Source organism: Drosophila pseudoobscura, chromosome X (assembly GCF_009870125.1).
Source record: "Drosophila pseudoobscura strain MV-25-SWS-2005 chromosome X, UCI_Dpse_MV25, whole genome shotgun sequence".
Classification (NCBI taxonomy): Eukaryota; Metazoa; Arthropoda; class Insecta; order Diptera; family Drosophilidae; genus Drosophila; species Drosophila pseudoobscura.
In genome coordinates, this window is record NC_046683.1 from 53,651,228 (window position 1) to 53,674,999 (window position 23,772).

Sequence of the window (23,772 nt, forward strand, 5' to 3'; positions counted from 1 at the left end):
ATGGAGGTGGGTCCATAATGTTTTAAGGATGCGTCGCCTACAATGGCTGGCGAAATTTAGTTCCTGTTGATGGTAGCAAGAATAAAGACAAGTACTTGGAAGTGCTAAACAATCATGCTTTCCCCTCTGGAGATAATTTTATTGGGGAGTCCTTTACCTTCCAACAGGACAACGCCCTGTGTCATAAAGCTAAAGTCATAGCCCAATTCTTGAAGGACATTGGGGTTAATACTTTGGACTAGCCGCCCCAGAGCCCAGACTTAATCGATAATCTCTGGTCGTATATAAAAAACCGGACTCCAAATTTGACAAGGAACCGTGAGAATATAATATGAGAGGTGACGTCACTCTGGAGAGAAATTCTGCTGAAATCCACAGCTCAGTTCCGAGACGTCTGCAAAAGGTGATAGAGGCAAAGCGAGGATATATATTTTACTGATCCATCATAAAAAGTTAGTTCGTTCCATTAGTTTTTGTTTTTTTCCTACATTTCATAAAATGTCAAAATACTCATGCCACCTTCTGTTTGGGAACAATTAATTTTCATTTCACAATAATCCCACTTATCCTACTTCTTTTACATATTGTTAATCGCTTAATATAATACCTATCTACGATAAATAAATATAGTTTATACTTTGAAAAAATAAGAGGTTGCAACCGAATATGTTGTGCGTAATTTTTGTCAAAAATACTTATGCCGATGTGTGTATGATGGGTGTCATAATGTCAGGGCACGGGTGCCTCGACACAAAACATTTCGACTGTTTGGTGTTCCTTCATCATATTTACGCACGAATGCGTGTGTTTTTTTAAAGTAAACTTATTCAAAATTAATAAATTAATCGACTGTCGGAAGTTTCATAATAAAAACAAACAAACAAAAACAAAAAAAAAACAGTTTACCAAGAGGACGACCAGGATCGCCAATCAGCTGTCAATTTGTCATATTTGTTAATTATAAAGTTTTGTTTAATTATCATTCAGAGCACACGTCCTGCCGTGGAAATTCTCCATTTGATGCACTCCTCGGGTCCTTTGTTCGTCCTGGAGCGCCGCTGTGGCAACTAGTGGGGGCACTGCACCGCACCGCACAATATTCATATATTTACACTAATTAACACAAAAAGTCAACAGCGCCGGACAAAAAAAGCACAATAAGAGAGCGAGAGAATAATTGTAATTAACACGGATGGGACTCGACTGAAATTAATATTTCTGCCGGTCAACAGTTCCCACTGTCTCTCACTCACTCTCTCTCTCTCTCTCTCTCTATGGAAAGCAAGGAGGCATCTTGTTAAATGAAAAACGCAAATGAATGACATAAATATGAGTTTAATTAAAATTATGCCAGTCCCTTCCAAGGTATCGACACTGGACAATGGATTCACGACAATTTAGACAAGTATTAGCCTTTGTTGATGGCCAAGTACGTGCCTCGAAGAAAACGTTTCGACTGGTTTAAGTGCTTTTACGCAACGACACCTTAAAGCAATGCCCCTCCCCGTCCCCGGCACCGGCCGGGGCTGTTGCCAGGCGATGGCCCTAATCACAACTAACTGGACAAAGTCCCACAATAACCCTTTGAAGTGCAGGCGAAGCCGAACAAATGTTTCGCATAAATTCCATTATCCAATAGATGCCAATAAACAGCGTTGCACACACACACACACACACACATGTGCTGTGTGTATGTGTGCGCCTGACAGGACCACGAAGGAACATTGTCTCGGATGGAAAATTAAAAGTGATGCGCGGCCCCTTTCCTTGGGTTGGGGGTCGGAGAAGCCGGAATTGTTTGGCAGGACGGGTGGATGGGTGGGGCAAGGGGCAGGGGCAGGGGCAGGGCAAACTAATTTGAATTTATGCCCCAAAATGTTGACCAACCAAACAGCTACTCTTCGATTCGTCTTGAGCAGAGATAAAAGACGCAATGTTGAAAAGACTTTCTCACAGAGCAGCTTAGCAGCTCAATCCCTGGAAAAGGGCATTGCAGCAGCGACTACTTCCTGGGCCCCCACTTGGGAGCCTATTATTGTTGTTTGTGGGCCTTGGTGTTCTGTAATTAAACTGCATATTATCAGCCACGACAGACCCACAAGCAACCCCCAACCACCCAACCACCCAACCACCCAACCACTCAGTGCGGCAGCCCCAACCACCCACATGCACCACATAATTATGCAGACATTTGCAAGCCCAGGAGGAGACTGTGGCCGAGGCCGAGGCCGAGGTTGGGGCCCGCCCAGCTGTCACTTTGGTTTCTGCTTTTGTGTAAAATTTAATTTGGCTACATTTAATTATTGTTTATGTAAGGCCTGTCCACGCTGACGTCGCCTGCCATCGAATATTGCAATATTATCAACAATGATTATTTGGCAAATGCAAGTCGATTGGCTAATAGAGGGAGATACCGGGCCGTGCCGTGCCCCACTCCCCCTCGCGGTACGCACCCAAGGGGCTAACCACAAGGACCCACCCGAGCCGAGCCGAGCCCAGCCGAGCCGAGGAGACCACTAACCCGTGCACACACACTAATCGCATGTTGTGTCAACATTAATCGCATCAAATTTAATTTCACAATTAAATGCAAAGACGCGACGCGTTTGGCATAAATTAAATGTGATGTAAATAAACGGGACGCCGCGGGCGGTGTCCTTCCTGCTCTGAGGTTCCTCCCCCTCCCCACCATCCCTCAGCCTCAACAGAAACACAGGCCCGAGTCGCTTATCGGATACCGGTTATCCACAAAGAACTTGTGGCGATTAGGGGCACTCCATCCTGCCTCAAAGTGCACGAGTCCATCGAAAACGGGCATGCCCTTACTGTGCATGGATACCGTGTAGAAAAACCCCCACAGCCCCCAATGGAGGCTTGTGCTTGTGCTTGTGCTTCTGCTTCCGTTTGCCGCTCGGCCGGGGTGTATTTCTTCGCATTTCGCGTCTATTTATTGCTGCAACTTAATTTAATTGACAAACCAATCTAACCATTTCTTAATCTGGGCATTAAATGTCTTTAATTGCCAAGCGTTGAGCCAATAAGATTTTGTTTAAAAAACACATCGATTAATGTACAATAGAGGTTTCATTCCGGAACATATCACTGAATATATATGTATACCCCGTTTATTTCAACTTCAAATATAATATAATCCTTGAAAAAATACTTTAAACTAATTGCATGATTGGATAAGACATTTTGATGACCCTGCTGGATAAATAAGAGGAGAACATCAGGGATTTCCATGGCGTGAGGCAGAAAACCCAAAAATTCTACCTTGAATTGATGAAATTAGTAGATAAATATGAGCATTGCAACCATTTTTCTGTTGTTTTTCATCATGTTGCTGGTGTTCAAGATTTGTTGGTGAAAATCAGCTGTTCTCATGAGGCATACATACCCACACACACACACACACATACACATGTGCTCTTTCCGCTTCCGTTTTTTTTTCCTATGCTTCACACGAGCTTCGCTATTTGCTGAGAGCGAGCGAGAGAGAGAGAGAGAGGGAGTCGTTTTAGAATTGTGGCAATAGAACGAAGGATAGAAGGAGACAACGAGAATGGAACACAGCCCAAAACTGATTCAAAGCCAATTTGAATTAAATTCCGACCCAGATGCCCTTGATAAACATCGATATACTTATGTACACGATATATCGCCAAACTTCAAGGACTCCCATCTTTGATTTATATGTTCTTTTTCTGTGTGCTGTGTCATTGCAAAGACGTGTTTCTTTTTGTGTTTTTTGATTTTTGTTCTTTTTGGCTACTTTTGCTACAAAATGCTACTAAACTTACCTCTGGAGATCGTTGACCAACTGTTCGGTTACCTGAACGAGAAGGACCAATTGAATTTTGCCGACGCACACCAAAAACTTGGAAGCGCACTTCTCTTCCATGCTTGCGGACGATACGCAAAACTTGACTGTGGCGAATTCACAGACGACGAACTGAAAGTCATTCTGGAAACGTGCGGCAACTCTGTAGTCAAAATTCACATTGATCTCCTTGTTGGGACGTCAGTTATAGAACTTGTGCCAAAGTATTGCTCTAAATTGAAATCCGCTCACTTGTGTGTATCAAATGGGAATATCACCGCAATGAAATCCATTTTAAGCATGAAAGACCTCGAATTCATTCAGATTTGGAGTCCGGGATATGTGGAATCGGATCTTCTTCTTGACATTAATGCAGGCTGCAAAAGATTGGAAATATGCTATATTACGAATCCTGGGGGTAAGATTGTCCTATCCACGTTATTTAATATCGAATTATCCGACAATTACTTCGTTTACATGTGCGCTCGATGACTATGCTATCTATAGTCAACCACTTACAGAGACTGGAACACCTGGAATATTTGACGATTTATTCGGACCGTAGCGCAGGCGTAAACCATATTCTTGATGTATGCGTTCATCTGAAGAAACTTAAAAATTTATGTGTAATAACAGCAGAGGACAACACGACAGGTTCAGTGGATCATTATCATGATTTTGTGTATCCTCAAGTGGAAAGCATTACATTTATGTTCTGCGGATTATGTACAGTCTTGCCATCATGTCCGAAGCTCCGCACGTTGACCCTGTTTTGCAACGAATATCGTAACGTTAGAATTGGACAAATGATCACAAAATATGCACTCACATTGGAACGTGTGACAGTACAGTTAGAGGATGCGGAAACCGACGGATTTACTGCAGAGGTTTTTTTGGAAGTTCTTGGAGAATGCAAAAACTTGCAGACTATTTCCATGGGGGCCATTCATGTCATAACGGATGTGTTCAACGAACATCTAGACGACTTCATCAACATTTTAATGGCGAATGGTTTCAATGAACAGCGTCGTTTTTTGGTGAATACCGGGTCCTCGAGTGCCAATGAACACATTCTGAAATTGGTGAGTGTTTGGAAGAGAGATGAGACAAGAGACATGAGAGGTAAAAGTGAACACTTTCTATTGCAGAAGACTGATTACATAAACTCCGAAATATGGAATTTACTTAGTTTCCAAGTGAATGATTAGATATATTCTTGATTCCTTCGGATGGAGCCTCCTTAGTTGATTCCAAATTCAAAGAAAAAACATGCTAACAAAATGATCTCAAGCTCTTCAAATGTTCACAGACGCCCAAAAACTACCAGTCTACCAATGTTGGAGTCTGTCTCGATCGATTCCAAACAAAAGCAACAAAAGTTGAGCATCAACAGAAAATAATAAACATTAGATAGAGATAGATTGAATTGAATTGAATCGGAACGGAAAGGCAATTCATTGTTGGCCGCACGATTCCGAAAGATCTAGTTGGGTCTTGTTTGGTTCTCGTTTCTCGTTTCCCACGAAGGAAATCCACCCGCAGACAGTGTAGTATCTGTCCTTTATCCAGCTCCAATTGAGACCGCTGTCTGAAGGCATCTCCAGCCACTGCGAGTGTGGCTACTGATACTAAATCTGTTCCATTTGCACAACAAAATTGTACATTTAAGTAACCTTCCCAAGAGCTTCACATGCTTCGGTGCACAGACGGCTTTGGAGTCGAAGTCGAAGTCGAAGTGGAAGTCGAATCTCCCATGTATTTTGTTCTCCCTCTGCGTTTCTTTGGGCGTTCACTTGCGCTGCTTAACCTTCGAGGCGCAAAATGTTTTTTGTGTAAACGAGTACTTATTTCTCTCTCAAGCCATACCCTCTCCCAGTGGAAGGGCCATGCACTTCACAGCCTCAGTGTGCTGCAGCGTTGGATCGTAGTTGCAGTTGCGGGTTGGGTCTCTTGTAGGGTATTCCCAGCTGCGGCCAAGCATCCTCTCGCCGCTCTTTTTGGGGCCAGGGCGTAGCTGCAATTGAAGGACAGCCACGGTGGCAATTTGAAGGCAAGCTAAGCAAACGAATGCCGCGCGCCGTGAGTCGAGCGAGGTCTAGTACTTTTTGCAGCTGCTCCGAATGGAGCTCCGACCAACACCCAACTCCGAACACCCAGCACTTGGCCTGGCCTGGCCTGGCCTGTTCTGGTCAGCCCCAAGATTGCTGCGAGTCGTTCGACTGCACTCCACACTTGAGTGCTGCAATTCGGAACTGCAATGAGAAAAAGTTGTCGCTGCTACCTTTAATTTTTTGGGCGACTGCCGGCCACGGCTAAGTCACGTTCCGATTGCGCATTTAACCCGTCCGATTACTTAACTTGGTTCAGCTTCTTTCAGCTTTTTTCTTGGTCGTGGCTCCTTCTCGATTTGATTGCTGCTTGTTGCAACATGTGGCAACTGGCTGCAGTCGAGATGCTCTACGCACAGTGGGCCTTGTCGGATCGCATAGATCATAAATCATTCTCGACGACCTTTCGGCCTCAATTGGCATCTGTCTTGGGACATACCTGTCATAAAATCACCAAAACATTTGCCATTTCTGTGAGTGGTCTACGTGACAAGCACGCGTCAGACTTGCAGCAGAATTTCGGTGATTAAGGGCAGGTAAGGGCCTCCCGATCCACCCAAACATTGGCCACGTATAGAGGACTGTACTTGAAAGTCCTTCAACGCGAGACCCTAGATAAGGGGGAATATCTTCTTTCGAGTAAAGTCGAACGGAACGGAACGGAGCGGTGGTGCCCATGGCTGGGTGGCTGGGTCGTTGGCCTCCTTCGGGTGGTCGAACTTGCAAGTCGTCCAGTCCAACTAGTATACATACGTTCACTCCAATCAAACCTTATACCATATGATGGACGGCGGCAGTGAGTGACAGTGAGTGCGATAAGTGAGCGAACGGACGGCGGCAACAGGTAAGCCGAGAGCGCTGTCTCTCGCACAGGTAGTGACACAGCCCTCTCTCCCTCTCTCTCTCTCTGTCTCTCTCGCAAACAGCTGTTGGTCGGGTAGTCTCTCTGGCTCGCGAAACAGCTGATCGGGCGGTAGACCACAGCCGTATTTCTTCTGTGCAGCTCGGCTCGGTTCAGTGGCAAGCCGCCTGAGAGTCGAGTCGGACGCACACCGTCTATACCGCACACCGCACACCGTACACCGCATACAAAATAGCTACGTTCACCGATCGCATCGCCTGCTGCCCCCCTCTCTCCGTGTGTATTTAAGCGAGCGTGCGGCGAGTATTTCGGGTTTACAGTTACTAACGAGCCATATGCCGTATGCCATATGCCATATGCTGTATGCGCTTGAATGCCAAATTTAATTGCCGCTCTTTGCATGTTCAGTCATTAATCTGGAAAATACGACTTTCGTTTTTCCCAGCGACTTTCATTTTGTTCGCGTTTCGATTGCCCGACTGCTTGCCATTGAAAAAAGTGTCAAAATAAGGGCGCTAATAGATCCAAAAAATATATAAGTCAGTCGAGCTATACGGTCGATTTTTATTTTTGTTTTTTTGTTACTGTATTGTGAAACGTGTGTTCGAATTCGCGCTAATTTTGCTTGATTATGGCTCTCATGGACACCGCCTGGCGCTGCCGCCTGATGATCTTCGGGATCGTTTCCCTGCTGCTGGTGGGCGACCTCTTCGGCTACGGCGGCGGCATGAAGTCCGACCACGGCGACAACCATTCGGTGGGCGTGCGCAGCGGTGCCGTGGCCGGGGCTGGGGCCGCCAGGGCCGGTGCTCCTGGCGCCCCCACAGGTCCAGGCCCAGCGGCTGCGGCAGCCAGCAAGTTCCAGCAGTCGAAGAGTGCCGAGATCGACATAACCGAAGGTGAGTGGCCCATCACATTATATCCACCAATTGCCCCCCATATTTTGGCATACACTGGCCCCAGAACCCCTCCACCAGAAGTGGCCCAGAAAAGTCATGTTTGGCTTGAAAAGTGTAAAAGTATATTCTATCCGGGGCTTAGCGAAAAACCGAAACTCCGTAAAGTGTGTATCTGTCTTCGGTGCATCCGTAATTCCTTTTGTGCCTAGCTTTGTTTTTTTGTTTTTTTTTTTTTGGTGATTTTTCGGTTGACAAACCGGTGAACATTTACTCGGTGAACATTTTTCGATTTTATTTTGGTACACTCGTGCATGTATCTTTCGTTATGCAATAGCCAATTCGCTTTCGTATTTGGCGTCATCAAGGTTAATTTCGTTCCACAAACGGAGTCGCACTTGTACGGGCCTGGAGGCACGTGTGGGCCACAGCTCGGGCTTATGTTTAATTACACTTTTTTCTCCTCAAACGAGCAGTTTTTTTTTTTTTTCTGTTGCTTGGAAGGTGAAACCCGGAACCGCAGTCGAGGGAGACCAATGTACAGGAGAGCTCGTTAAAATGTGCCCAGAATTTAATAAGTACATTCGGGGCATGACCTACGGTGGGTTTTATAATGATTTGAACTTTCATATTTACTGGGAAATCAATCCTACGTCTTGGGAGGCCCCATTTCGATCGTTTAGAGATCATTTTCTTCGCCGTTCTAATGATCCGTGCGGGCAATGTTTAGAGAATTAAGTACCCGAAAACATTAAGACGAGTTCAGATGTTGTTTGGCATATCAAACAGTTTCTACGAAAAGTTTCCACTAGACATTGCGGGGTCGTTAAGTTTTTTTACATTTTATGACTAAGCCACGCCGTGCGTCTGCCTATGGAGTGGAGCCTGTGGAGAGTATGGAGAGCAGAGTATATCATTACTTGGGGGGTACAGTGCTTCTGCTTGGCCGGGGAACAAAGTATAGCAGGCCATGGCCCATAGCCTTCTGTGCCGAGTTCTAATCCACGCCCTACTCATTCGCCCCTGTCTTGATCTGGGAAATTGCCCATGCAAATCTGAGGCGAATTACTATTCAACGCCATCGAAGTCCATGTTTGAGCGATGGGCTTTCGTAGATGGATGACTTGCAGACACTTCTGTGGCGGCGCTTTCTCGGCGATTTGCATAAATAAAAGCAAACCGACACACAATGACATAAGAGTCGCGACCACAGCACAGGTTGGGGCATTACGCAACGAATTGGCACGATGTAGAGGGCAAACCGGAAAAGATACGAGACTTTTACGAGTCTATACAGACAATAAAACCGAATGGTATCGATGGAACTAGTGGGAAAGCATTCGCCGTTGAATGCATTTGCATTGGAGGGTCATGGAGGAGCTAGGCCAGCTGACTCGGGAAGCCCTAGCCGGGGGTAAACCTCAAAGAAGTCACCTCAAAGGGAGAGCTATCCCGAGCAGATCCCTAGCCAACGTCCGAGCACACCCTGAAGCCCCGACAGCCTCTCTTGGGTCTGAGGCTAGCCTCTCTACAGAGTACTAGTGGCCGAGGCTGTGGCCCAGATGAACCCTAGATCTGCCATCTTCTGTCTGCCATCTGCTGGTTAATGCCTGTGCCTGTGCTTGTGCTTGTGCTTGTGCTTGTGCTCGTGTCGGGTCTCTGTTTGAGGTGAAAGTGGAAAAACCCCAGGCAAATAAACTTGACGCAATAAAACCCGTCGCAAACAACAAGTTTTCGCTTTGCATGATGCCAGAGGCAGGGCGGCAGGGAGGGAGGGTCTCTCAAATTGCATCTCAACTTTCCCGGAGAGTCGCGGAGTTCATTTGGAAACACGTAGGAATACTCCTACAGTGGGGGAGGGCTCCTCTGCTCCTCTGCTCTGTTGCCTTCTTGCTGGTTTTTCTTTTCGTTTCTTGGCTCTTGATATTCCAGTTCCGTTCCGATCGGGCCGGTCTTCCAAGGCATTCAAAGTTCATTCCATTTTTCTAACTGACCAACGCAACCAGGAAGTGAAGAAAACTTGACTTGATTTGTGACACTTAATTTATCGAACAGAACTAAGGCAAGACATTCCGTCCGCTTGGGCTTGGGCTTGGGCACGGGCTTGGGTTCGGGCTTGGGGCCTGGGCTGGGGCTGGGGCTTGGGAAATATTCAGATGCCAGTCCAGAACCGGTTCCCCGATCCACACGTAATCGCTGTGGCCCCAAATGAAGAGGCTGTGTCTCGTCGGATGGAAACGAGTTCAACGGAAACCGAGAGTGAGTGCTGATGCTGGTGCTGGCTCCCCTCTATACCCCCCAACCCCCCCGCGTATGATAATTGTTGTATGTTTCGGATATTTGTGTTAATCGGTGGTAAATGCCCGGCCGGCCGCCCGTTCGCACGTATTCGTATCCGTATCCGATTTTCACCAACGAGTGTCAGCGTTTCGCTGATGAATGCACTACGTGATCGAAATGCACTCCAATTTGTATACATTTCCATTCAATTACGTGCAATTGGAGCGCAAAGACCTCTGGGATGGAGAAGAGTCTGTTCTCCAGCGATAGCCTTGGACGGCGCTCAGAACCTCCCAAAGAAGGCCCGAATAGTGATGGATTCCACAGAATTCGCCCGATTCATTATCTCCGTAAACCTGAAAAGACAAAGACAATTAATGATTAGCTAATTAACTGGTTTGTCCAATTAGAGAGCCCAAGACACGAGTGTGTCTCTTGGACCTCAATTGTGGGCGGAATACCCCATACGACCGATTTAAAAACATTAAGTTTCCCATATTTTTATAACCAACCAACGACAAATCCCGTCGAGTCATGCCCGACTGCACTTCTCGATGAGTAAACTGGATAATTGAGAGCCCAAGAGGCCATGGGCTGAAAACGAGTTTCCCTCCGCCGGATTTTCACACAGCGATAGATGGATGGATGTGATGTGATAGGGTTTTGCATCGGTTCGGTTCCGCATTCAAAGGTCAATATCCAAAAGAGTTTCCGACCAGAAACGGGCCGTGCCGGGCCTAGCCGGCTAAAACATAATGGGAATGAATATTCCACTGGACGGACACCTCACCGCAGACCATAATTAATAATAAAGCCAGTGTTCAGTGTTTGGATGACTGAACAAATATTCAAAAGTAAAGTTCAACGGTTTGGCTTGGCCTTGTCCGGGGCTGGTGGCTGGTGACTGGGCGGAGGAGTCATTAAGAAAAAAACGTTGAAAAATTTGCAACAGCTGATTGGGCGAAGAGGCGGGCAAATATTTGATGAGCACTCGACGAAATAAACAGGAATACTAATACGCCGCGTAGCACTCTCAATTTCTATATATATTTGTGTTTGCCAAATTGTTGACGGCTTTTTAAACTTGTTTAAACGACTGACAGCCCAGCTGTGGCCACACAATAAACATATTAGTCATTGTTGGAATGCCAAAGTCTTGTTTTGTCTTTTGATTATAATCGTTATTAATCGCCCTCGCCACCGTCACCGTCACCGTAAAGATCTTTCTGTTTTGCGCAGTTCCCGAAATCTTAATTAGAAAGCCAGTATGCCAAAATCAGGGGGTAATCGATGATGGGAACAACTAACTTTTGTTTGCACCCTATTTTTTAGAGCACGACTTCAATGAGTTCTCGGCGGCGGCCGCCCTCAAGCCGGGCATGGCCGTGGTGACTGGAGCCAGCCTGAAGACCAAGTCCCAGCTGACGGACACCATCAAGGAGTCCTGCCTGCCCAAGATGCTCTGCGAACTGGCCTCGAAGCCGGACTACCAGCTCAGCGAGAAGGAGCGCGAGCTGCTCCGGCTGATCAGGTGAGATCAGGTGCTGCCTCCGTGGCTTGGAGTCCAATGGAAATGTCAACGGGGGACTGAAAACAGAACCAGTTGCAGAAACATTTGCATGATTTGAAAGATAGCCAAAGCTGCATCACACGAGTGCTGCCATTTAGATGGGGGGTACATCTGGGAGCCCCTCTGACTCACATTTGCCCACAGAACTCGATGAGTGTTTGGCCAGAAAATTGCAGCTAATGAAACCGGTTCTTGGGTGAACTATTTACAGGCCCAATACAGTTGGGAAACTGTTTTCGAAACAGGTTCCCCAAGGGTTCGACTGATTGAAAGCCATTAGGTTTCCATCTGGAGAGGGGCGTTCAACGAGTCTCCGATTAAAGTGCAGCACTAGCACTTGGTTTGCCAGAGATAAACACACAACTATGGGGGTTCCAGGTCGACAGAGAGTCATAACCTACCTCACAGACAGACAGACAGACAGACAGGCAGGCAGTCAACTTCAGGTGTAACCTCGCACTTGAGACGAAGGTGAGCCGAGGCCGATGTAAAAGCTTAGCCAGCATATATCTACACAAGTAAGACAACAGACAACAGAGAACAGACAACAAGGTGAATGGCTTAGTATACATAGGCATTCTAGATAGAGAGACACTGACGACCGACTACCGAAAGCGAAACTTGAACAGAGCCTGCAGCGAAAAGGCGGCCAGGCGGCCAGGCCACCAGGCGGAGCGTGAAACGTTAATGGCTTATTATAATATTTAACATTTGTTCAGTTGCTCAGTTGCTCAGTTGAAGCTTCCGTCTAACATTGATGCTATTGTGCTATTGTGCCCGTTCGCAGATCACCGACCATGCCCTGGATGATGAACATGCCGCCGAGCAAGTGGTACTTTGCCGCCCACATGGGGGAGCTGATGCGCCACACCGGGGACAACCTGAGCGGACCGATGGGCTGTGCCAACCTGTGGCCCAATTGCCCGATCAGCTCCAAGAAGCTCATGAAGCTGAGCTACAAAGTCAAGGTCTAGGACTGTGATCCGACCATGTGATCCGATCCATCTGATCTGCAATGACAATGATTGTCTGTCTATCTATATATTAGAGCATTAAGTATTAGAGATAGAGACCTCAGCTTTTGTACCATATGTTTTCACTACCTACCTTTCGCGCCTACCTTGTATAATTCCCCTACTGTTAGTCCAATCGCTAGATCTAAGACCCTAGGCATAGTCCGAGGCATGACTGATGTGACAATGGGGCCGCAGCTCTCGCTGGCTGCGAGCCCTTTATTTTGTTGTTGTTGTCTAGTACAGTAGTCAGTAGTTAAGTGTGACTCTAGTCACGATCTAGCGTAAGTTCGACGCTCCTGTAAATGTTAATAAATTACCTGTATTGTTCATCGCCTCCACTGGCCTTCTGGGCGGGCTTGCCACCCTAATGATCTTCGCTTCATTAGGGGCGGGGATCCTGTTTTGTGCCCTGTCACCCTTGGGTGATTTGTGAAACGCTTTGCTAATCGCTCTCTCAAGTGCATCTCTGAGTGCCTAGGAAGCGATCGGTCGGCCGCTGGCACTGAAATCGTATTATTTATAGAAATTGTTATGCAATGGAAGGTCGTCGTCTCCGCCATCAAATCATTTCAGTTTTAACCTGTGCGAGAGCTCCGAGATGAATCATTGGACACGCTGCCGCGTGTCGGGGCGAAGTCTGATCGTGCATCTAACGTTGTTTGGTCGCTTTTAAATTGGTGGCTAACATGCAATGGTCGGAATACCAGAACAGGAAATTGCTTGGTGAACGTAACACAATTTTTGGAAGAGCCAAAAGCAGTACCGAAGGGAGGAAAGGCCCGTGGAAAGACTACTCAAGGTCAGGGAAATCCATCTACAGCTCTGAGGAACGCCCAGGAACACCCATGAAGAGGCCTTTAAGAGGCCCTCCCGCCCACTAATAGACCCACGGAAGACTGGGCCTTCAACGACTTGTCCACTCCACTCTTCTCTTGCTTGGGCCATTGCTTGCGACGATTCCGTCCACATACTTTCAGGCGTTGCCCGAAAATACAGGTGCCACACACCTTGAAGGCGATAAACAAAGCACACATGCTCGTATTTTTAGTGGCTGGATCGAGAATCACGCCGGAGAGCAGTTTATATGCAAATCGAATGGATCCAGTGACATTGCGCAAAAAGTGAGAATATATTTCGCTTTGTTTACAAACGATCGATGGGACTGCGGCGGATTGGGCATGCCGGGCACATCTGGAAAGAGTGCCGTGGCATGCCATGGGAATGCCATGGGAATGCGAGCGAAATGGCCGAATTATGACAAAACATATTGATGGTGGAATTAAAAGGCTCTGTGCAATGATTATCTGATTATCTGACTGGATGATTCAGAGGTCCACCAAAGCGTCGGGTGGTAGGGGGGGTGGGGGAGGCCCATCGAAATTGTGGTGAAAACGAAAGAAAATTCAGTTTTCAATTGAGATTCCACGTTCGTTCAATTTGGCAACAGACCTGCACTAAAACTGAACAATAAATGCAAACAAATCGTGTGTAATATCAAATAGGAAATTGGGTCAGATTTGCTTTATGTACGAGCCATGTGCTCATTCGAGTACGGGTACGAGTACGAGTACGAGTAGTTGTAGTTGTTACGCTGCTTGCGTGCCGTGCCTTTCTGTGCGCAACTTTCATTGTTTGGCCTGGCCCAAATCCATCCCGTGTTTGGCTCGAGCTCGAGCTCGGACTGGGGCTGGCTGGCTGGCTGGCTGGCTGGCTGCTTTCAGCCTTTTTCGGCCCCACTCTTGACAAGTTGTTTGGCGGCTTATGTAATGCCGGAGAGCGGGGGCCGGATCGGGCCGGAGCGCCATTGTCCCAGACTTCTGTCAGCTGTCGGGTTTCTTTTCACTAATAACTTCCGCATATTTTGGCGGGGCTTCACCACAGTAGCCCCCACGAGAAGCCCCATTTCCCAGTCCCAGTCCCAGTCCCACTCCCAGCCCCACTCCCAGTCGCTGCATCAATTAAATCCAATCATAACAGAGGCGAAAAGCCAACGGTAAAGCGAAAAATGGTCTGCATAAAATGTAAGCCACAATTTTGATACAGCGAAAGAGCAATTCCGCTATAGCGGTAGTGGCATCCTATCCTATCCGATGGAGTCTCCTCCATTCGATTGCGTAACTCTGGCGGTGCGGAGCGGAGCGGTGCGGCGCCTACGTGAGTCGAGTCGTCAGAGCTCGTCCGACAGGTCTCTCTCTCGCTCTCTCGCTCTCTCGGCCTGTGGCTTGGCCAACTGACTGATTGAACCACTCTCTTCATGAAGTTACAAGTATGGAGTGAAATATTCTTTCAATTGAAGTCCCACGCCTCGACTGGGTTTTGCTCACTTGATTTCCTAGCTTTTCATTAGCCAGATCCAGTGGCACGTGCTTCGGGGAGCTCGTTCAGCCTGCCTCAACTGATAATTGACTTGACCCATCCCATCAGATACGAATTAGCTCTAAACAGTGCTAAATACCTGGGCAAACATGTACAAGTTGAACTGTGGGATTGGCCAACCAGAGATCTGCTCATATTTGTGAAATACATAATGGTTTTGTTGGTGCGAAATAGCACGCTTTTGTGTATACAAACAGCTACAAACAGATGTATATATGTATGTGTACGAATATCTACCTGTTCTATTCATGCGCTGAACCGCTTCGTTCAGATCACAAAAATCACCCACAGACTCGCACGCACACATCCACAACATCCAAGACTTCGGTTCTGGGAGCACTCGCACGGCTGACCACCAAATGAATAAAATCATACTCACAGTCGGTACGGTCAGTGTTGAGCCGAAGTAACAAACACGAGCATGAAAAACCTCAGCGGTGCCATAGCAAAAGCACAGTCTCAGTGATTTAAAATCACTCAGGTCTCGTTTCACTCACTTTTCCAGGTGATTCTTAGGTATGCACGTTTTTAGAATCGCCCCAAGCCGGTCTCCGGCTTGCACTTAGCTCAACATCCTCCTCTGTGTGGTTTTTCATGGGAGAAAAATGTGTCAGGTGCGGAAATATTTCACTCATTTGGGCGATTTCTTCTTCAGTCAAATAAGGACAATAGATGAATTTTGTGGTACTGCCTAGTTCTCAAATAATTTTTAATTGCTGATAATCTCTCCCCTGATTGTTTTAAAATCTGCTGTAGCAGTCGCAGTCGCCGTCCGGGTGTTTTGCTCAGATGTTATTTTCAATGGCGGCGCTGCATGAGTCATCGCAGACGCTTGAAAAGTGCGGTATGGCCTCTTGGAATGTGAGTTGTACAATGTTGGAATCGTTGGATATGTAATTAGCATTAAGTAATCCATCCTGGAAGACATTCTTTGTTCAGAGAGCAGTTGAGAGCAGTTGGATACTATTCATATTAATCTGATTTCTCAGAGGCAGCATCTGCAAAGGAAAGAAAAAGTTCTGGTTCGTGAACGCCTCACCGCATTGTTATTCGACTCACCTGGTGGCTCGACAGCGGCATTTTCATCACTTCTAAAGTAACACTCGAATATTACAGTGTGAGGACTCAAGTTCTCAAAGCATGCATCCTGCAACGTAATGCTCCTCAGGGCCTCCGAAGCATCTACTTTTACGGTGAATGCTTGGCAAGAGGAGTCGTGATTAGATTTTATTTTCACCACTGCCGATTTCTCATTCTGCGTGTACGCTCGGAAAATACGAAACGGTTGGTTGCTACTGTACAGCAAAAGCTGCTTAGGACCGAGGTGCAATAACCAAACCATCTTCCGAGTTCCCGAATAAGAAAAGGAAGCCAATTTCGATAAGAACTATCGATTGGCCTGCAAGCTCGAGTCGCAAGGTTGCATTTGGAAGAAAAGTAAGGGGATCCGAGTAAATATCGAACGACTAATGGCATCTGCCGAGCAATTAATTTAATTAATTATTATTTTGTCAATTAAAATTCCAAGTTTATGCGAAAAATCATTACGAAAGGAAAGACGATTCGAGCACATGCCGGACAGAAAAATCGTAGTACCCTCTGCACACCGGCGCCATTCATGAGTAGTGGCCAGTGGGAATAGGGTATAGGGCCACACTGGGAGAGGAAAAGCAAGCGGGTACGCTGGGAAATGTATTTTCTTCATTCTGGTTTACCTTTTCCAATCTCTTTTCGAGTGGAAGTAATACTCATTCGATCGGGAATATATAAATATGGGGCTACTAGCCACTAGCTCTACTATGCAAATTCCTTTCGGATTGGTTCCACTTTGGAATTCCGCCTGTTGCCACTCGGACGGTGCAGACCTTTGACCCCCAACCCATGCTGAAATGTCAACAAAACAAATTACTCCATTAGCAGCCCCCGCAAACGGCTTTTCCACGGGTATACCGGGAAACTTGGGGGGGAAACCTCGTCCCACAGTTGCGTAGACGGAAATGGAAGTGGAGCGACCGCCGCGGCAGTGTAATGAAGTAATTGATATGCAAGGCAACGCGGTAAAAATAGCGAAAAAATCAAACAGAAATTCCGAGAGGAAACCGAAAGGAAACCGAAATGAGCCAAGTCCAAATGCTAAGACGTTTAATGAGAGCCTTGAGGTGGGATATTTCATAACTTTTAAATAATTACACAGAGAGCGGCCAGCAAGAGAGAGAGAGAGAGAGAGAGAGAGAGGTCTGTCTGGTACAGTGAGCACTGCCTGGCAGTGGCAGTGGAAGCCCGTTTGGCTAGTTAGGCCTGCGCCCTCCACCCTCCGCTCTGTGCCGCGCCGCACTTTCACTTGTCTTTGGCTTCCGCACCGAAACTTGGTCAAAATGCAAAACAAACTTGGCCTGGAAACAACAAAAAGAAAAACGAAAGAACACTCTGGTCTCTATAGCGACTATGGGATACCCAGTGTTTAGATTTAAACGATTCAGCTCTATTAAAAAAATATTCTTTATTTTCCAAAACGAAAATTTGAAAAATTTAAGTTAAGAAGATAGTCGTGGGTTCTGCTGTTTCCTCTGTCTACTGCCTATCCTTATGCATATTGCTCGAGTCGAGCACGGGGTATGCTCGACGACGCTTTACACAACAGGTGATTTTACACCTGGCGTCTCTCTGTCTCTCTCTCTCTCTCTCTCTCTGTCTGCCTCTCTCTAGTTTTTGTTTGAGTTTAAGTTTTGTCTTTTATGCTGCGCTTCGGCGGCTCCAAGCGGGTCCCAGTCGCTTCAGTCAGTCAAAGACTTTAAGCGCCTCAAGTTGCCTGCCGCTTGGCCGAACCGAATCGAATCGAATCGCTCGACCGTGTATCGCATTGGACATATTGCACAACTGTTTGTCGCAAAGAGCAGCCACAGCAGACGACCATGAATCTCCGATATATTTGCACTCTTTCGCTGGTTCCCACGCTGTGCGTGCTCCTGGTGCTGCTGCTGGAGTTCGTGGAGGAGGGCCTGGCCCAGAACCCGGACCCGCTCTTCGAGCTGCCCGTCCAACTGGTCGGCTTCCCGGTAATCGTCCTCTCCGTCCGCCTCTCGCAGTTCGCCAGGAAGCTGGCCTACTCCCTGAGTCCAAGTAAGTCCTCGGTCTGGGTGCGCGAAAGTCTTGGCCCTCTTGGAAGTCAATATTTTGTTGTCTTGCTTTTCGGCGTTTTGGTTTTTTTTTTTCAAGTGAAAGTTACTGTGGACATATGTTGTGCATAAATTAAGTGTTTTGCATTGTTGACTTGAGTGCAGGAATTTAATGCGTAAGTTCATCGAAAGTTGGATAATAATTTGGCTTTCTTTCGCATTGAAAGCTGCACAAATATAGGAAGTATCTTTTGTCATTCAAGCAATAGCACAACTAGCCCGATTCAGTGCCAGGGTTAGGGTTAGGGTCTCTCCAAATAGGATCCTAGGACCATCAAAAGTTGAGCTAGTTTTGGGAAAAACCGCGAATGCATTGCAACATTTGGTGGACAAAGCCCCGCAATGAGGGGCGTTCGCCCGTTAACAGAAACGAAACCCGATCCGAATTCGTGCACGTCCACTTAGGCGACGATTGAAAAATCGGGTCAAGGCTGTCCCAACTACTGCGGAAAGACCACAACAGAGGCGGAACCGTTAGCCTGAGTCGCTCAGCGAAGCTTTCGGAGGCAAAGAGAGCGCGAGATAGAGATGACGATAAGCTTTGCAGATGAGTAACGTAACCAAGCGAAATGCTGTAAAACTCCGCACTGCTTTGAACTCTTCGATGAACTTTAAAGCTGGAAGGCGCGTTGAGAGAGGGACAGGGAGAGGGAGAGGGAGAGGGAGAGGGAGCTTGAGTAATCAGCAAAGACAAAACGAAACTTGCTCTCGCATTCGTTACACACAACCGCACACCCGCACACCCACACAAACACACACACACCCTTGATGGCTGCATTTGTCATTCGCTTCGTTTGTCATTCTCGTTGCCACAGGCACCTACAGGTCGCGCAGCAGACGGGACACCGCCCACCCGCTGGCCCTGGACGCCGAGCTGGCCCAAAAGCAGATCCTGAGCGCGTTCGGGCCACGGGCCTGCATCCTGGAGGAGCCGTGCCGCGTGCACGCGTCACGTGCTGCGGGCAGCGACCGCCGTGCGCCCGGCGACGGCAGGGCCAAGCCGCATGCCGCCTGGTCGGAGGTCTTGAGGTAGGTCCTTACGGCTATACCCTTCTATAGGTTAATGGTGGCCTGCAACTAACTAACGTATGTGTGTAAATATGTATATCTATTTATTCTATGTATAACAAAGCGATCGAAGCGCGTGAGCCAGGGGAAGCCTTTCGCCAGGGCTTAGACCACAGTAAAGAGATCTCTCTGTAGAGGGTAGAGGGTGGAGTGTAGAGTGTTTCCGGTGCGACTTCCAGCCACGAGGGTCCTGCTCCATTTGCTGCTCAAGTGCAGCGCTGACTTTATGGCTACTCCCCGAAACTGGCAGTTACAACTTGAACTTTTGTTGGTTCTGGTTCCCAGCTCCTCCACCCACCCAGCCCCCGCCAGATCTCCGCCGGGGAGTATCTCAGATTGCATTGCTTATTGCGACGCTTGCGATTTGGCGCTGCTGTTGTTGTCATTTGGCAAATGAATGGCTTGTTTTTAGCCAGGGTAGAAATGTTTTCCAATCAATTTTTATTTCTCCTTGTTGTCGCTGTCGCTGCACCCTCCTCTCCAGACCCCCGATGCTCCACCGATGCTCCACCGATTCTCCACCGATTGCCCATTGTCATTGGCATTGCTAACTCATCTGTGCATAATTTAATGCATTTCCTAGCTATTCTGATGTGTCTCCCAGTGTCCCAGTGTCCCTGTCTCTGTTCGAGTTTAAATGTGCATGTCATTGCTTTGGCTTTGAGTTGGAGTTTAGTTTTGGATTTCAATTTGTAAGTTTACATAAATTTGTTAGCAACTTTTCCCAGTTCCTGATGAGTTAGTTGCCCTCTGGCCGCGTCCTCTCCGCCCCTCCTGCGACGCTGAGCCATTGTCATGGTAATGTTATGAGGAAGGAAATTATTCTGCCCCTAAACGCCAGCCCCCGCCCAGCCAAGGGGCTGCTGTGATTCATAATTAATGCGCTTGTCTCTGTTACATCTTCCCTTGCTCGTGAATATCGCTTTCGACTGCCCTTCCGAAGGATGCATAGGGATCGAGACCCACTTCTTTCGGTTGAACCGCCGAAGTACCGGCCAGGGTACACGCACGTCGGTGCCTGCAGTCGGTGGCTGCATTGTTTTCATGCAATTTTTATTCGAGTTTATGCAATAAAAGGGACGGGATGCTCTTCCTGATGCTTGGCATGTCTGACTGGTCAGTGATAGTAAAACATTTTTACTGTTGATTCCATTTGGAAATATTTAAGAAGAGCAGAGCCGGAAACACAGCACAGCACAGCAGAGCAGAGCATTGCCGCAGAACAAACAAAGGCGAGATTAAAGAAAAGCTTCTTAGGGCAGGCCCCTGGTCCTCGACCTGGTCCTCGACCTCGTCCTCCACCTCGTCCTCGTCCTCCACCTCGTCCTCGTCGTGGTCAGACGTGTCGTGTATGTAATATTCTCCTGTTTTGGCTACTTGTTACTGCTGTTACTGCCTGCTGCAGGGGATTTTCCATTTAAATATTTTGTCATATCGCAAAAAGGTTTCCACATGCATCTGACATTTTCACACTTAATGTGCAAAATGGTTCAGCCCTTCACCGCCCCCCTTCCTCCCCCCACAAATGGCCAAAAGTTGTTTGGCCAACGTGTCAAGAGCAAATATTCAAAATTATTTTTGAAATGTTCGTCTGTCTGTGGCTGCCAAGACACCTACCTCCTTCACCTTTGGTCCCCGACTCAGATCTGAGTCTGTGTGGGGTCTGGGTGTGGGGTCTGGGTCTGGGTCTGGGTCTGGGTCTGGGTCTGGGTCTCTCTGATGGTTTTGTTTAGTTTTCGTTGCGCTGCAAATGTAATTGGCATTAGGAGAAGTTTTCTACTTTTGCCACGTTCGGGCCCCACGACAACAACGTGTTTTGTAATAATAAAATATGATTAAAGTTTTTGATTAAATTTATGCAAGTGCACAGTGGGGAGTGCCAAGAGTTCGGCTCTGTTCCGTCCTGTTCTGTTCGGTTTCTGTTTCTGTTTCTGTTTGGTCTGGGCTTTGGTCAGTGTTGCCGTTTCTTGTTTGCCCTTGTTGTTACCCGTTTGCACAGTTTCCCCTGCCGCAGGGCGAATGCAGATGTGTTTGTTACTGAGTTGATTAAATTATGCCATTGCAGACGTGTGAAATTTGAACAGTCCATCCATTGGCGTCCATTGGCGTCCATAGGTGTGGAGTGCAGTCAAAAATGGAATAAAGAGAGAGCATATCACAAAGTAATCAGCAGGGTCCACTCCCCAGAGAGGATAACTTTCATGAAATGAATGCCAACGGACAGGAGAATATTATTAAATATTTTTTGTCTTGCTAAGGAGTTGGCTTTTTGAATGGGGTCCGAAAGTAGAATAAATACAATAAACATTTTAAACGCAATCCCCAAATGATAAACGAATATTTGCGCATCAATTTGTTATCGATAGTGCTTGAAATTAGCGATAAATGCGTCGATTTGGTTTCCCTGAAATAACTTTATTCTGTGTTAAACGTGCAACATTTCGATCGCTAGTCCCAGAGAGGGAGAGAGAGAGAGAGGTGCCATCTGCATCGCCGTTATCGCACTGAAACATCGATGGAGGCGGGTATCGCACAAGAGTATCGATAAGGCAGAACGAGTAGGGGTTGAGTGTACTCAGGTAAAAGGGGATTGCCTTCGATCGTACTTGTAGTTAGCGATAAATGCTTCGTTTTCGTTTGCCTTACATAACATTCTTCTCTATTGCACGTCTTTACATCTCGATCGGTAGTCGCATTGAGAGAGGTGCCGTCTGCATCGCCGTTATCGCACTGAAACATCGATAGAGGCGTGTATCGCACAAGAGTATCGATAAGGCAGATTGAGTATTGGTTGAGGGTGCTCAGGTACAAGGTGGTACTTTTAATTAGTGATAAATGACTGCTTAATAATCAACTACTGTTTAAGAATTGCTTCTGCTACAGCCTATGACAGCTTCCACTCTCCCGTTTCCCAACCATTCACAGCCTCCAGGGGCCTGGGTGGGGTCTACAGAAAGGCATTACCCCCTTCATAAGTAGCATGCAACCATTACACAAATAATCCAAGCAAACCCCACACCATCCAGAGCCTTACTCTGGCATTGTGTCTGCTTCTGCAAATTGCTTTGAGTTTTCTGCTGGGATGGAAGCTGGAATAAGTATGGAGAGAAAGGGAATGGGTGGAGATGGTAACTCTGTTGTTTTGTATACATATTACCCGCTTACTTATAAGTAATTATTTTTGTAATCCGCTTTTTGTTTCTCGACTGCAACCGTGCACCATCCAACCATCCAACCACTGAACCACTGAACCAACAGCAACTACAAAGTGCAATCGAGCAACGACGGCGGAATGAAACAATGGTATCTACTGTCGCTGTTCATCGGGGATGCGGTCCGGGATGTGCCGCTGTGCAAGCACCTGGCCAAGCGGATGCCCTGTCCGGGCGTGGGACCCCTGCCGCCGCCGCAGCCACGCTGAGGAGCCAACCAGCCATCCATCCATCCATCCATCCGTCCGTCTCCACATGAAGCTCTGGGCGGAGCTGCCGGGAGACTGGAGGCTGAGTGTCCGTGGAGCCCGTAGTCAGTCACTCTGGACATCTTTGTTATAGCCCCTACCCACCCATCCGCACATCCGCACATCCAATGCACATATCTATGCTCTTTGTCCTTCCTTCATTTCAGTCGCTTTTAAGGGTTTTAATTTAAATGAACGTCCGCCAACAGGCGGCATGTGTAGGCGCTTAGATTTACGAGTAAGCAAATAAATCAACAAAACCAGCAAAAATCATCTCCAAATTGTGGCTACACATGCTCGGACATGTCTGGGGACTCCGCGCCGGACAATGCACTACTTGCCGCAGCAACAACACACAAAAAATTGATACTCCAAAGAGCATGCAACAAAAAAATCGGTTCGGTTGCATGCAGTGCCCGTCTGCAAATTGTTGACGCAAGGTATTAAGCCCCAGCGAGCTGATACCCTGCATTGACTGCGATCGCGCGGGTATGTGGAGCGGTTGCACGCGTAACGTATGGAGTTCTCTACAGGATGCGATGATCTCTGGGGCTTCCAGCCGGGGTTATCTTCGGTAAATACTTAGTAAAGAATGAATAAAGATCAGCCCGTGGTCGGTAGTTTCCACTCCACGGCGAGAGAAACATGCAACATGCCAAAATACACAAAACCAACACTCAGGTCTCGAGCGACCCCCTCCATGTCATCAGCCGTCACGCCGTGCACCCACTACACCAGTGTTTCCCCATTTATTAACCCGCTTCATATGGTTTGCATACAAACTGTCGTTGCTGTCGTTGCTGTCGTGGCTGTCGTCTGTGTCCCGCCGCCAGTGTCCCGAGTGCTGTAAATAAAATGAAACGACAGCAGCAACAGCAGCAAATGCTGCTTTGAGCTTTTGGTTGGCAATGACAACCCTGGCAGCGGGCAGCGGGCGGTGGGCGGTGGGTGGTGCACTTTTTTCGTGCACTCTCGCATTTCTGTGTGATTTTCCCACTGACAAACGCTCGACCATTTGGGAAAACGCTGACGGAAAAAACCAACAAACAAAAAACACAAGAAATAGAAAATTCTGTCTGCTCGGAAGGTGAGGGAAGGAGAGGGGGCTGCCGTTGGATGTATTTGGTTTTTTCCCTT

The 23,772-nt window shown here is 47.3% G+C and overlaps 5 protein-coding genes across 7 annotated transcripts in view; 4 read left to right on the forward strand and 1 right to left on the reverse strand.

The window, feature by feature from the left end:
- Nucleotides 1-23,772, forward strand: part of LOC4813420 (uncharacterized) — a 58,289-nt gene that overhangs the window by 20,240 nt on the left and 14,277 nt on the right. Inside the window, exon 1 of one of the 3 annotated variants that reach the window (XM_015187877.2) lies at nt 19,054-19,136. The exons of the other annotated variants lie outside the window; for them this stretch is intronic. The gene's annotated coding sequence lies outside the window, so the exon portion shown is untranslated. Of the gene's footprint in view, nt 1-19,053; nt 19,137-23,772 lie in introns of those variants that run through there. 3 annotated transcript variants of the gene reach the window in all.
- LOC26533620 (uncharacterized) lies at nt 3,700-5,244 on the forward strand. Its single transcript, XM_015187879.2, has 3 exons — nt 3,700-4,241; nt 4,331-4,905; nt 4,972-5,244. Exons 1-3 carry the CDS (start codon nt 3,788-3,790, stop codon nt 5,029-5,031), a joined length of 1,089 nt encoding a protein of 362 aa, XP_015043365.2. The 5' UTR covers nt 3,700-3,787; the 3' UTR covers nt 5,032-5,244.
- On the forward strand, nt 6,928-12,884 carry geko. Its single transcript, XM_001353935.4, has 3 exons — nt 6,928-7,692; nt 11,302-11,500; nt 12,327-12,884. Exons 1-3 carry the CDS (start codon nt 7,425-7,427, stop codon nt 12,511-12,513), a joined length of 654 nt encoding a protein of 217 aa, XP_001353971.1. The 5' UTR covers nt 6,928-7,424; the 3' UTR covers nt 12,514-12,884.
- Nucleotides 15,821-16,303, reverse strand: LOC26532684 (uncharacterized). The gene is made up of 2 exons (XM_015187880.2): nt 15,991-16,303; nt 15,821-15,929 (listed from the first exon to the last, which is right to left on the reverse strand). The coding sequence occupies exons 1-2, from the start codon at nt 16,271-16,273 to the stop codon at nt 15,904-15,906; spliced, it is 309 nt and encodes a 102-aa protein (XP_015043366.2). The 5' UTR covers nt 16,274-16,303; the 3' UTR covers nt 15,821-15,903.
- Nucleotides 17,697-22,905, forward strand: LOC4812820 (uncharacterized). Its single transcript, XM_001353936.4, has 3 exons — nt 17,697-18,051; nt 18,923-19,136; nt 22,434-22,905. The coding sequence occupies exons 1-3, from the start codon at nt 17,844-17,846 to the stop codon at nt 22,594-22,596; spliced, it is 585 nt and encodes a 194-aa protein (XP_001353972.1). The 5' UTR covers nt 17,697-17,843; the 3' UTR covers nt 22,597-22,905.

Excerpts from the sequence above, each read along its gene's own strand:
- LOC26533620 (XM_015187879.2), top strand. The coding sequence starts at position 3,788 with ATGCTACTAAACTTACCTCTGGAGATCGTTGACCAACTGTTCGGTTAC. Across the intron at positions 4,242-4,330 it reads CTATATTACGAATCCTGGGG|TCAACCACTTACAGAGACTG; the intron begins GTAAGATTGTCC and ends TGCTATCTATAG. Across the intron at positions 4,906-4,971 it reads ATGAACACATTCTGAAATTG|AAGACTGATTACATAAACTC; the intron begins GTGAGTGTTTGG and ends TTTCTATTGCAG.
- geko (XM_001353935.4), top strand. The coding sequence starts at position 7,425 with ATGGCTCTCATGGACACCGCCTGGCGCTGCCGCCTGATGATCTTCGGG. Across the intron at positions 7,693-11,301 it reads CGAGATCGACATAACCGAAG|AGCACGACTTCAATGAGTTC; the intron begins GTGAGTGGCCCA and ends CCTATTTTTTAG. Across the intron at positions 11,501-12,326 it reads GAGCTGCTCCGGCTGATCAG|ATCACCGACCATGCCCTGGA; the intron begins GTGAGATCAGGT and ends GCCCGTTCGCAG.
- LOC26532684 (XM_015187880.2), bottom strand. The coding sequence starts at position 16,273 with ATGGTTTGGTTATTGCACCTCGGTCCTAAGCAGCTTTTGCTGTACAGT. Across the intron at positions 15,930-15,990 it reads TGCCGCTGTCGAGCCACCAG|ATGCTGCCTCTGAGAAATCA; the intron begins GTGAGTCGAATA and ends TTTCCTTTGCAG.
- LOC4812820 (XM_001353936.4), top strand. The coding sequence starts at position 17,844 with ATGAATCTCCGATATATTTGCACTCTTTCGCTGGTTCCCACGCTGTGC. Across the intron at positions 18,052-18,922 it reads GGCCTACTCCCTGAGTCCAA|GCACCTACAGGTCGCGCAGC; the intron begins GTAAGTCCTCGG and ends TCGTTGCCACAG. Across the intron at positions 19,137-22,433 it reads GCCTGGTCGGAGGTCTTGAG|CAACTACAAAGTGCAATCGA; the intron begins GTAGGTCCTTAC and ends CTGAACCAACAG.